Below are 13,274 nucleotides of genomic sequence, written 5' to 3' on the forward strand. Positions count from 1 at the left end.
CTGCTCTAGGCTATATTCAACAAGCCTTGACACCGTCTATTTTTCCACGAATCATGGGAGCTACGACAGCCAAAGAGGCGTGGAAGATCCTTCAAGAAGAATTTCAAGGAAATGTCAAGGTGAGATCTGTTAAACTACTAACTCTAAGACGAGATTTTGAAAATTTAAATATGAAAGACACCGAGACCGTAAAAGATTACTATTCTAGAATTAAAGAAATAGTAAATCAAATGAGAGCCTATGGAGATAATATAACTGATAAGAGGATCGTAGAAAAAATACTTATCTGTATGACAGAAAAATATGATCATGTCATTACTGCTATCGAAGAGTCGAAAGACATCGAGACTCTGTCTGTACCAGAATTAATTGGCTCTCTTGAAGCATATGAGGCTAGACTGAGTCGGCGTAGTGAAAACTCACTTGAAAGTGCCTTTCAGTCTAAACTCAAATTAAGGTCTAAAAAATCTAATACTGAGGGGAAAAGAAATTTTCAAGAAAACTCGAGAGGAGGAGAAAAACCCAAAACTGGGTTCGATCATAGAAGAAGAAGTTACCCTCTATGTGGTATTTGCAAAAAGACAAACCACTTGGAGAAAGATTGCTTTCACAAAGGGAAGCCACAATGCTATAACTGCAAAAGATTTGGGCATCTAGAAAAAGATTGCCGTTTAAAACAAAATCATCGAGCTAACTTCACGGAAGAAAGTGAAGATATACTGGAGAACAAAAATCAGCTATTCTATGCCTGTCATGTCGCAAATAAACAGAGGGACGATACTTGGTTAATCGACAGTGGGTGCAGCAACCACATGACTGGAGATGAAAAGTTATTTGAAAGTATCAACACCTCCGTAAAGTCCCGCGTTAAGTTAGGGAATGGAGCACTTGTGGATACTAAAGGAAAAGGTACTATAACAGTCCAAACTAATAACTGCACTCGATCTGTTAATGACGTTCTTCTAGTACCAAGCTTAGCAAGTAACTTGCTAAGTGTTGGCCAAATGATGGAGCACGGATACTCTTTACTCTTCGAAGATAAATCATGCGTTATCCGTGACAAGAAAAACAACTACAAATTAATAGCTGAAGTGCCAATGGAGAACCGCAACTTTCCGCTTCGTTGGCAGTATATAAGAGACACAGCCATGAAAGTTCAAGTTGACGAATCATGGCTATGGCATCGAAGATTTGGTCACTTTAACTTTCACGCACTAAAAATTCTTCAACAGAAGAATATGATGAGAGACTTGCCTAACATAGAAGAAATCACTGACACGTGTGAAAGCTGTATGATGGGCAAGCAACATCGAAAACCTTTCCCTCGTGACAAAGCCTGGAGAGCGAAAGGTATACTAGAGCTGGTGCACACTGACGTTTGTGGACCAATGAGGACCCCGTCTCTTAACCAAAACAGGTACTTTATCCTCTTCATCGATGATTATTCTAGAATGACGTGGGTTTATTTCATTCGTGAAAAATCAGAAGTCTTCACGATATTCAAGAAATTCAAGAATTACGTAGAAAAGACTAGTGGCCATTATATAAAAACACTAAGAAGTGATAGAGGAAAAGAATACACCTCTACACAATTTAATAAATTCTGTGAAGATGAAGGTGTTAAACGCCAACTCACTGTTGGTTATGCCCCTGAGCAAAATGGCGTCTCTGAACGCAAAAATAGAACTGTAATGGAAATGGCCAAAACAATGATACATGAAAAAGGCCTTCCAAACAGTTTTTGGGCTGAAGCTGTATACACAGCTGTATATATATTAAACCGTTGTCCAACGAAAGCAGTTGAAAACAAGACTCCAATTGAGGCATGGAGTGGAAGGAAACCGTCGGCAAAACATTTACGAGTATTTGGATCTATCTGCTACATTCATATTCCAAAGGAGAAACGTCACAAACTCCAAGAAAAATCAGAAAAAGGAATATTCTTGGGCTATAGCACACAATCAAAAGGCTACCGAGTCTATAACCTGAAGTCCAATAACATCGTGATTAGCCGAGACGTGGAGTTTGACGAAGACGCTTCTTGGAACTGGGAGGAAGACAAAGTTGAAAAGCAAACATATCTGCCGCGGATATCTATAGAAACTCCAGCTCAAAAACCAGTACAAATGGAGCAGTCTGAACAAGATGAAAGTACCGGAGAAACGAGCCCTGCTACGCCAACTTCTCCGTCGGTAACAATACCATTAGCGCAAGACGATTCAAGTCCAGAGTCAACACCTGGAAGAGTTAAAAAGTTAGCAGAGGTGTACGAGACTTGCAACTTCACAACTATAGAACCTGAAAGCTATGAAGTTGCATCGAAAGATGAAAAGTGGGTGGCTGCTATGAATGAAGAAATAAGAATGATTGAGAAAAACAACACATGGGAGTTAGTTGATCCTCCAGAAAATAAAGAAATCATTGGAGTTAAATGGGTTTACAAAACAAAGCTCAACCCTGACGGTTCTATACAAAAACACAAAGCAAGGCTAGTAGCTAAAGGCTACTCACAACAACAAGGAGTCGACTACAACGAAACTTTTGTACCAGTAGCTCGACTAGACACTATAAGAGCACTTGTGGCATTAGCAGCTCAACGAAGGTGGAAGATTCACCAACTAGATGTAAAATCAGCCTTTCTAAATGGATTTCTCGAAGAAGAAATATACGTCGAGCAACCACAAGGGTTCATTCAGAAAGGAAAAGAAGACCAAGTCCTGAAGCTAAAGAAAGCTCTATATGGACTTAAACAAGCACCACGTGCTTGGTATAGCCGCATTGACAGCTACTTCACAAGTACAGGATTCAGGAGGAGTCAAAGTGAGCCCACACTCTATATCAAAACCCAAGGTAACTCTGACACTCTCATTATTTCCTTGTATGTTGATGATCTTATATATACGGGAAACAATGAGAGAATGTTACAAGAGTTTAAGGAAGACATGATGAAAACGTTCGAGATGAGCGACCTTGGATTGATGCGCTATTTTCTTGGCATCGAAATCAGTCAAGAAAATGAAGGCATCTTCATTTGTCAAAAGAAATATACAGAAAATCTCCTGAAAAAGTTTAAGCTATACGGTTGTAAAACCGTCGCGACGCCACTAGTTGCCAATGAGAAGATGAGACAAGAAGATGGATCGGAGAAAGCAGACGCTTCAAGATTCAGAAGTCTCATCGGAAGTCTACTTTATCTGACAGCAACAAGACCAGATATTATGTACGCAACGAGTCTATTATCCAGGTACATGAAAAACCCTACTCAAATACATTACGGAGCTTCTAAAAGAATTTTAAGATACTTGCAAGGTACCATGGACTATGGAATATGGTACAAGCCCACTATAGACTCGAAGCTTCATGGATACACTGATAGTGATTGGGCCGGATCTGTGGATGACATGAGAAGTACTTCCGGATACGCATTCACACTTGGATCTGGTGTATTCTCATGGACATCAAAGAAACAAGAAACGGTGGCACAATCGTCAGCCGAAGCCGAGTACATCGCAACCGCTAACTCAGCTAATCAAGCTAAATGGCTAAGAAGAATACTTGAAGACATGTGCGAAAAACAAGATGAAGCTACTCAAATATTATGCGACAACAAGTCTGCAATTGCAATGGCAAAGAATCCTGTGTTTCATGGAAGAACAAAACACATTGATATCAAATATCACTTCTTACGAGAAGTCACCGCTAAGAAAGAGATTGAATTAAAATACTGCAAGACTGAAGAGCAAATTGCAGACATATTCACCAAAGCACTCCCAAGATCAAAGTTCGAGTTCCTACGCAACATGCTCGGAGTAACATCGAAAAACATTAAGGAGGAGTGTTAAAATGTAATGTTTTTCTAGAATTGTCTAGATTAATTATAGATAGTAGATATTTAAGTATAGATATTTAGTAAGTGATAATATGTAGAAATCACTAGATTAGCTAGAAGATTTTAGCTTGATCATTAGCCAACTTAAGATGGCTATAAATAGCCACCATGTATTGCAAAGTAGATGTACCAAAAAATTTGAAGCAATAAAATCATTCCTTAAAAAACACTAAGTCTACATATCCTACAAAACATCCCCTCATTTATAATAATTCAACCAATATCACCACTAATTTGATACATTCAAAACTAAACATCAATTATAATTAACAACAATTCTAACATGCATATATACTGCAGCACATTCTAAATATTTTTGACACGTCAAGTGTTTAAAAGGCTTAGAAATTTTTTGTTAGGTAGGGAACGTCCACATTGGTGAAGGTTATCACGTGTTTAAAATATAAATTTTCCTTTCACATGTTATGTGAAACCATGTGAATTGGTACCTAACCAGCCCGGTACGGACTCTCGATAGTCGTCAAAAGGTCAATTTTATCCTTTTTAAACTGTTCTGATACTCGAGCAGCCACCTAACTCAAAGAATCAGCAAAATATGCGTTATTGTATTTGATGATGGTATAAATGTGGAAACGATTGTAAACCACATAGTGACTAGTGCCAAGAGAACTATAATTAATAATTAATAAGTATTGTTTGTCAAGAGTTACTCCTTCCGTTTCAATTTATTAGTTTTCAGACAAAAAAAAACACATTGTTAAAGAAAATGCATGTCATCATCATATTTTACTTTTTGTTCACTTTCTTGTTTTAATTTTACTTTTTGCCTACATCTTTGTTTTACACGCATGAATCGAGAGTATATAAGAAATTTACCTTATTTCTTCTTGTCTATATTTATAAGTGGACTATTAATTTGGAAGAACAGAAAATAAATCTATTAAATTAGAAAGAATAGAGTATTCTTTTCAATCAAAAAGATGATAGTATTAAAAATGACAATGTAAAGATGGTTTGTTTACTTGTGGAGATAGGATTGTAGCCAACTAAGAATAGAGGATTGGCAAAAAGGCCCTTAAGCTGCAAAGGAATTTGGATTACCAATGAGAATTTTCATTTGATTCTTGTATACAATAACACAGCCCATAGTTTCTCCGGCCCACTCAAATGAAACGGTCTTTACAATTACACGGTATTGTACTGTACAACTCTCTAAAGCATATTTAGTGGTGTATGGATAATTTCAAGTGGTGTACGAATCAGTCCCCATAATGTATACATATATAGCGGTTTTCATCCTGTCCATTTCTCTTCATATCAGCGATTTAAGGGTCATGTAGCGATGTAGGAGAGACTTTTTTCTCACAAAAAAAAACCTATACATATACACTATTTATTTGTTGCTATTCTTTTTTACCTCACACCAAAACTATACATATGAATACATACACCACCTCACCATCCCACATGGCTCCATATCACGTGATCGGTTTTACTTCAAATTCTATACTTTGAAAATGATCACAGCTACCAACCTCATTTTTAATCTTAAATATTACTTTTTAGTATATAAAGTTGTCAAAAAGTACTTATTTCAAAAATACACTTAAGTGCACACATTTACCAACATATCTTATGTTAACATATCTCATTTTTGATTAATCCCGCCCATTAAACCATTTTATTCAAAATCTTCTTTCTTATTTTGAATTTCAATTCTCTCTCGATTTCAGATTCATTCTTCATCCATGTATAATTTTTTTTTACTTTAATTTCTTAATTTTAGTGTATTTGCATTGATGAATTAATTATATTTTGCCTCTCCATTTAAGATTCGAAAAATCATCCAGGTATAATTTATTTAGTCAAATTTCATAATTTTAGTGTTATTTCCAATTTTTATTTAATTCTGCTTTGCCTACATATTCATAACTTATTTATGGAATGATAATTACTTTTGTTATCTTCTGTTTATTTTCATTTTAGTTTTTATTAATGGCCACATCCAAGACCATTATTAATGTAGGCGACATTAACGGACGGACTGTCAATTTTGGTATTAAAATTTAAGTCGTTCGCCTTCATCAAAAACTTGGGTACGGTTACGATGAAGGCAAGCCCATTTTAGAGTTGATAGTGGCTGATGAAACGGTTTGTGTTCTTTTACTTTTTTTTTAGTAGATATCTTATACGTTATTATCATTTTATATAATTTTTAATTTTTTTTTGGCTTTTTATCTTTAATTTCATTTTTTAATTTTTTATTCTCCATATTAAGGTGATAAAATCGTAATAAACATCCGTAACTCGCAAAAAGGTCAAATTTGATAACCTCATCAAGGAATGGGGGCACTTTTTTTTATTTCATATGTTGTTGTAGTCGATAGTCCGGCTCAATTCTGGACCAAACATGTCCAACATGAGTTCAAACTCATGTTTACTAAAAAAACTGTTGTTGTGCCCTTCACAGCAACCGAATGGACTGGTGGTCATGGCTTTACTTTCATTCCTTTGATGTTTTGATTACCAGAGGACTTTTACCTGGAGTTTCTGCAGGTAACTAAATGTTTAATTTCTCTTATTTTTATTTATTTTTAAACATGAATTTGAATATTGATTTTACTCCGACTTAGAACAGTTTTTAATGTTACTAAACAATTTTGTTGGTTGTTCTTCAGATGTTATTGGCCGTGTATCAGGATATTCAAAGGTACAAGATTATGGAACCAGTGGTGAACTCAAGTCCAAGTACATCAATATAAAGCTCAATGATTTAGAGTAATATCTAACACGTCCTTTTAGTTAAAACGTTTTTTTACAAATAGTTGTTTAATACTGTTGTTAAAATCATAAGACACTTATTCTTTTTTTTCTTTTTTTTTACTAAACTTTAAATAGTGGCCAGCAAGTGGATGCAACCCTTTGGGGTCAATTTTGCCTGGATTTCGACCACCATATCAAAGTTCAGCTTGAGGATGCTTCCGTAATCTTATTGATTCAGTTTGGAGTCACCAAACTTCACAACCGTTAGTACTTTTAAATGCTATGTACATTATATATTTATTTCCTTATAAGCAAATACACTACATCTTATTGATTTTACCTACCAACTTATATAATTTTTGAATGCTGCAGACAAGCTCTCCGTGTCTACCGATTGGAAAAACACTAATCTTTTGATAGACACTGATCACCCGCAAATTGTTGATTTCAGACAACGGTACATTATTACAAAAATATTTACTCCAGTTTCTTTTAATTTCACAACATTATTTGAATAATATAATTATGTTCAATTTAATTACATTATATATTGACTTAAAAATTATGCAGTTTATATTTATTTAAAGCAGTTTTCATAAATAGTATATAACTATAATTGTAACTCAATCATTTGCCTAATAAATGACTACATTCATAAAAGTGTGCATTTATTTGTCTTTGGTACTTTCATAATAAATCACTACATGTTTAAATAAACTCAACCACTTTATAACACATTATCTTGCTCACATAATATACAATTCTGTTTTATTTATTACATGTTATTACTGATTTCTCAAATTTAGTAGCACTTCCCAAAACAAGTCAACTAATATAATTGATCCCTAATCATTGAGCTAGACCATATATGACTACAATAAGTGTGCATTTATTTATAATCTTCAGTTTGTTAAATACATGACTACAAGTTTAAATCAAGTTTACAGGAGATTGAAAAATTACTTCAACGTAATAGTAGTTCATTGAGAAATTTTAGTTCAATGACTTTCTCATCATATAATACAATGAATATTTCTGAAAACCATCTTATTATAGATGAGCTCTCCTACGACAAAAGTACACTTTCAAATGAACATTCGGATTTCATTACAAAGTTAACATCTGAACAAAAGTCTGCATACGATCAAATAATAAAAGCAGTTGATCAGGGTAAAAGAGTTGTGTTCTTTTTGTATGGTTATGGTAGTACTGGAACAACCTTCCTTTGGAAAACACTCTCACTGCATTACGCAGTAAAGGAGAAATTGTTTTAAATGTTGCATCAAGTGGGATATCAACTTTGTTGTTATCTGGAGGTCGGACGGCTCATTCACATTTTCACATACCCCTTCATCCTACAGATGAGTCATTTTGTAGTATTACTCCAGACAACAAATTGGGTGAGCTCATTAGGAGGGCAAAACTTATTATTTGGGATGAGGCACCGATGGTTAAACGGATATGCGTTGAAGCACTTGATCGTTCGTTGAGATGACCCGTCCTAATCCATAAGGACGAATACAATAACATATGATTACATCGCGAGGTATTTGACCTCTATATGATACATTTTACAAATATTGCATTCGTTTTTAAAAGATAAACTTTCATTTCATCGAAAGTTGACAGGCATGCATACTATTTCATAATATCCAAACTTTAATTGACCTAATCTGTCATTTACTTTAATTATAATCTTTATTAAACTCAACGACTTGAATGCAACGTCTTTTGAAATATGCCATGAATGACTTCAAGTAATATCTTTAAAATGAGCTAATGCACAGCAGAAGATTTCTTTAATACCTGAGAATAAACATGCTTAAAAATGTCAACCAAAAGGTTGGTGAGTTCATAAGTTTATCATAATAATCAATTCCATAATTTTTAATAGACCACAAGATTTTCTTTTTATAACATAATCCTCAAGCAGAATCCTCTCGTCTGCATTAAGGTAAAATCATTCATATGGTGAACACCTGGTAACCGACATTAACAAGATGCATATAGAATATCCCCAAAACAGAATCCTCCCGTCTGTATATTAATAAGTCGAAGTACTAAAGCATCCGTACCTCGGATGGGGTTTGTTAGGCCCATAGATCTATCTTTAGGATTCACGTCAATTAGGGGCCAGTTCCCTAATTCTTAGATTACCAGGCTAAAAGGGGCATATTCGGTTTCGATTCATTCAACCATATAATGTAGTTTCGATTACTTGTGTCTATTTCGTCAAACATTTATTAAAGCGCATGTATTCTCAGTCCCAAAAATATATATTGCAAAAGTATTTAAAAGGGGAGTAATGAAACTCACAATACTGTATTTCGTAGCAATTATGCATATGACGGCACTGAACAAGTGCAGGGTTAGCCTCGAATTCACGAACCTATATTAAGTATATATATTTATATGTTGGTCAATATCTGTCTAACAATTTAGGTCAAGTCGTAGTGTATCACAATCCTAATGCTCGGGTCTAATATGCAAAAGTCAACAAAAGTCAGCTTGACCCAAAATGACTTCCAAAATCTATACATGATTATTATATAACTTTAATATAGTTGTTTTATATATATTTAAATATATTTATCAGATTTTATTAATGTAAATAATAAAAGTCATTTGTTAATAAAAATTTATATTTTAAATTTATATATGATAAAAATATACTTTTTATATATTTTAAATAATAAAATTCATAAAGTTCACTTAATATCATAAAAATATAGTGGTATGTAATTTTAATGTAATTATATTACGTGTGGTAAAAATATCTTTGTATCACATATTTATTTGGTAAAATAATATTGATAAGAATAATAATAAGTAAAATTTGTATTATTTTGTAATAATAATATTTATTATTGTTCTACTAATAAAAATAACAATATTTATATTTACTAAAAATGATATTAATTATGATAAAATGATAATTTATAATAACAAATATATTTCTATTAAAAATAATAATTTTAGTAAAAATGATAGTTTTAATATTAATAATACTTTTAATAATAATAATAATGATAAAAAATAATGAATATGATATTTTTATCTAAATCAATAACTTACAATATTTTTATTTCATCATGATACTTGTATTCATTATTTCCTAATCGATTCATTTAATAGATTTTAGTACTCTTTTATATCGCATTCATATTCATAATAATGATAATAATAGCAATCATAATATTTAGATGATACTAATATTAGTGTTAATGATAATAATACTAATAAGTATTATAATAATATTTATGATAATACTAATAATTATAATAATAATAATGATAATATAAATAATAATTTTTAATGATAACCATAATAATAATAATAATAATAATGACAATAACAATTTTTAATAATAATACTTATATTAATAATGATAATAATAATAATAATAATAATAATAATAATAATAATAATAATAATAATAATAATAATAATAATAATAATAATTAGATAATAATAATAATAACAATGATAATAACGACGATAGTAATAATAATCATTTTAACAATAATACTAAAATTCAGTTGACTATAATTTCTAATCCGTTCATCGAAACCATTCGCTATCTAAATGAAAAGTTATTAATTTTTCGCCAGCTTTCCAACGACATACATATCATATACCTTATCTTAATCTCATATATATTAAATTCATAATCTCGTAAACTATTTAACGACAATAATAAGTATACAAGCATGCATAATCATTTTTACTCGAGCACTAGTCAGGAATACTATTAATATATAAAAGTTAAGTTATGAGTGCTCACGTATCAATATTGAGATTCAATATTGTAGGAAAGTATGTAGACACAACGGAGATGATAAACACTAGATTAACCTCACGAGCATACCCATGAACATTACCCATAACCTTCAAAGCTATAACCCATAATTTCCTTAATTCTATCCCTCTCGAAAAACAGTTTTGAAATCATGCGAGCAGAACCTCGTCGTAGTATTTTATGTATAATATTAATAACGCTACCTAATACTACTAATACTAATATTGGAGTTATTAATAATAATAATATAAATATAATTATAAATATATACGGATTACATATATCAGATAGAGAGATAAAGAGTGAATTAAATTGTGATTGAACAAAAACGAATTCACTCGATTTTATAGCACTTCACCCACCATCCACACCCATGCGATCGCATGGGGTTTAGTCTTCATGACCATGCGATCGCATGGCCTTGACATACAGCTCATATTCGCTTGTTCTTTTGTGCTGACGGTTTTTATTAATAATATATATATAATATATTTAATTTATATAATTAATTATATATTATATTATATTTACATGCATAGTTAAATTATAATTTTTGTTCCAATGACTCGTACGTTGACACACGATCTATGTGCCGGTTCCGGTTTCTCAAACGCACTTTTGTTTGTTTAGAAAACTGATACTTTATGTTTCGTGACGTGTACCATTATTAGTAAGTAGGCTTAAATCAACAACAAACTATATCATTCTAGATGTAACTTGAGTAATCGAGTGTTTTGGTCATTTGCTTCTACAAATCAATGTCTCGTTATTTACTAAAATAATATATATAAATTCTTTATTATAAGAAAATAATATAATCAAAATGTTTTTCATTAATATATTTCATTACATTATGAAGTATACATATTGACATTCGAAAATATATTTAATATTATTTAAAATCTTTATTACAGTAAATAAATATAACATTTTACCACGTTATATTATTATTTAAGAATATATAAATTTGTATATCTTATATATATTTGAAATATTTTAATAATATAATATGAAACTAATTATATTAAAACTCATTTGATTTAAAGATTGAAATATAAATCATTATTTCATAAAACGTTTTTAAGAAAGTAAAATCATATGTAACTCATAACGAGTTTTAAGTTTTTATCTTACAGTTTAATAGTGAATTGGAAAGTAAAGTCTAATAGTTAATCCAAGGTATGAAATCATTTTAAAGTAAACGTTGATTTACTTAACCTGCCACTATCCGTTCTCTAAACTATCTATATTAACTAACCTTCACTTTCACATTAAATAATATGAGAGTTAAATAGTTACCTTATCAAAATAACGAGGAATCTATGGTAAAACATGAATTGGAAATCAAACAGAGATCTCCACTAACCTTTGTCTAGTTTTCGTTAATTGACACTTTTGTTCTTACATGTAAATCACTTTACCAATTATTCCGAATACCGATAAAAAGTAAAGGTTTCCTAAATCAAAGTGGACCTCTCAACAGAGACTCGTAATCATACAATGTATCTGATAAATCAATCATTTGATATTATCTTCTAATTCCATCGACAATCATATTGAAACAAATACGTTCATGTAAAGTATTATACGTTTAATACATTGTTAGCATTCTCAAGTTATAATATATATACGTGTATATATATATATATATATATATATATATATATATATATATATATATATATATATATATATATATATATATATATAATCATATTCACTTTTGTAATGGTTCGTGAATCGCCGGAATTTGGTCGAGGTTAAATGAATGTATGAACACAGTTTAAAATTCTCGAGACTTAACTTAACAAACTTTGCTTATCGTGTCGGAAACATATAAAGATTAAAGTTTAAATTTGGTCGGAAATTTCCGGGTTGTCACATTCGTTTCGTGATATATGTCATTAAGACAATCCTGATAGCATGGATACCCTGTTTGGGGGTAAAATTGTTGTCTTTGGTGGTGATTTCAGACAAATATTACCTGTTATTCAAAAAGGTAAAAGAGAAGATATAGTAGCTGCATCTCTAAATTCTTCTTATTTGTGGGATCATGTTTCTGTTTTAAAACTTACAGTTAACATGAGATTATGTGGTCTTCAAATGACTTTAAACGATGTCGATACTAAAAATTTTGCTCACGGATACTAGACATAGGCAACGGTAATGTCTGTGAATCTGAAGACGGAGTTTTTGATATTGAAATTCCACAAGATCTTTTGATAACAGATGCGGATGATCCAATTGGTTCGATCATCTCAACTATTTATCCAGAATATCTTCTTAATCTTGGTAATTTAGAGTATTATCAGCAACGTGCAATTCTTGCTCCAACTAATGAAGTTGTTAACATCATTAATGATAAAATGATGGAGTCTCTGGAAGGTGAAGAAAGGTCATATTTGTGCTCAGACAGTATATGTCCGTCATAGAGAGACGCTGACTTTAATTATGAACTATACACTACCAATTTCCTAAATAGTATTGAAGTTGGTGGCTTATCAAAGCACAATCTGAGGCTCAAAGTTGGTGTACCCGTTATGTTACTTCGAAATATTGATCATTCAGGAGGTCTATGTAACGGTACACGTTTACAAGTTGTTCACTTAGGGGAAAAAAAAATCATAAAAGCAAAAATTTTAACCGGGACTAACGTGGGGAACATAACAGCTGTATCACGTATGCTTATCGTACCGTCGGAAAAGAGAATACCTTTTAGATTACAAAGAAGACAATATCCATTATCGGTGTGCTTTTCAATGTCAATCAATAAAAGTCAAGGACAATCACTATCGCGTGTCGGTTTATTTCTTCCAAAACTGGTCTTTAGTCATGGAAAACTATACGTTGCACTATCTCGGG

General features: G+C 31.7%; 1 protein-coding gene across 1 annotated transcript; it reads left to right on the forward strand.

Annotated features, from left to right (window-relative positions):
• Window positions 1–12,335: 12,335 nt before the first annotated feature.
• LOC139869260 (uncharacterized) lies at window positions 12,336–12,844 on the forward strand. Its single transcript, XM_071857577.1, has 2 exons — window positions 12,336–12,507; window positions 12,564–12,844. Exons 1-2 carry the CDS (start codon window positions 12,336–12,338, stop codon window positions 12,842–12,844), a joined length of 453 nt encoding a protein of 150 aa, XP_071713678.1.
• The last annotated feature ends 430 nt before the right edge of the window (window positions 12,845–13,274 follow it).

The sequence above is a fragment of the Rutidosis leptorrhynchoides genome, chromosome 9 (assembly GCF_046630445.1).
Source record: "Rutidosis leptorrhynchoides isolate AG116_Rl617_1_P2 chromosome 9, CSIRO_AGI_Rlap_v1, whole genome shotgun sequence".
In the NCBI taxonomy this organism is placed as follows: domain Eukaryota; kingdom Viridiplantae; phylum Streptophyta; class Magnoliopsida; order Asterales; family Asteraceae; genus Rutidosis; species Rutidosis leptorrhynchoides.

Coding starts and splice junctions, on each gene's coding strand:
- LOC139869260 (XM_071857577.1), top strand. CDS start 12,336: ATGGATACCCTGTTTGGGGGTAAAATTGTTGTCTTTGGTGGTGATTTC. Junction 12,508..12,563: donor AGTTAACATGAGATTATGTG/GTCTTCAAATGA, acceptor CACGGATACTAG/ACATAGGCAACGGTAATGTC.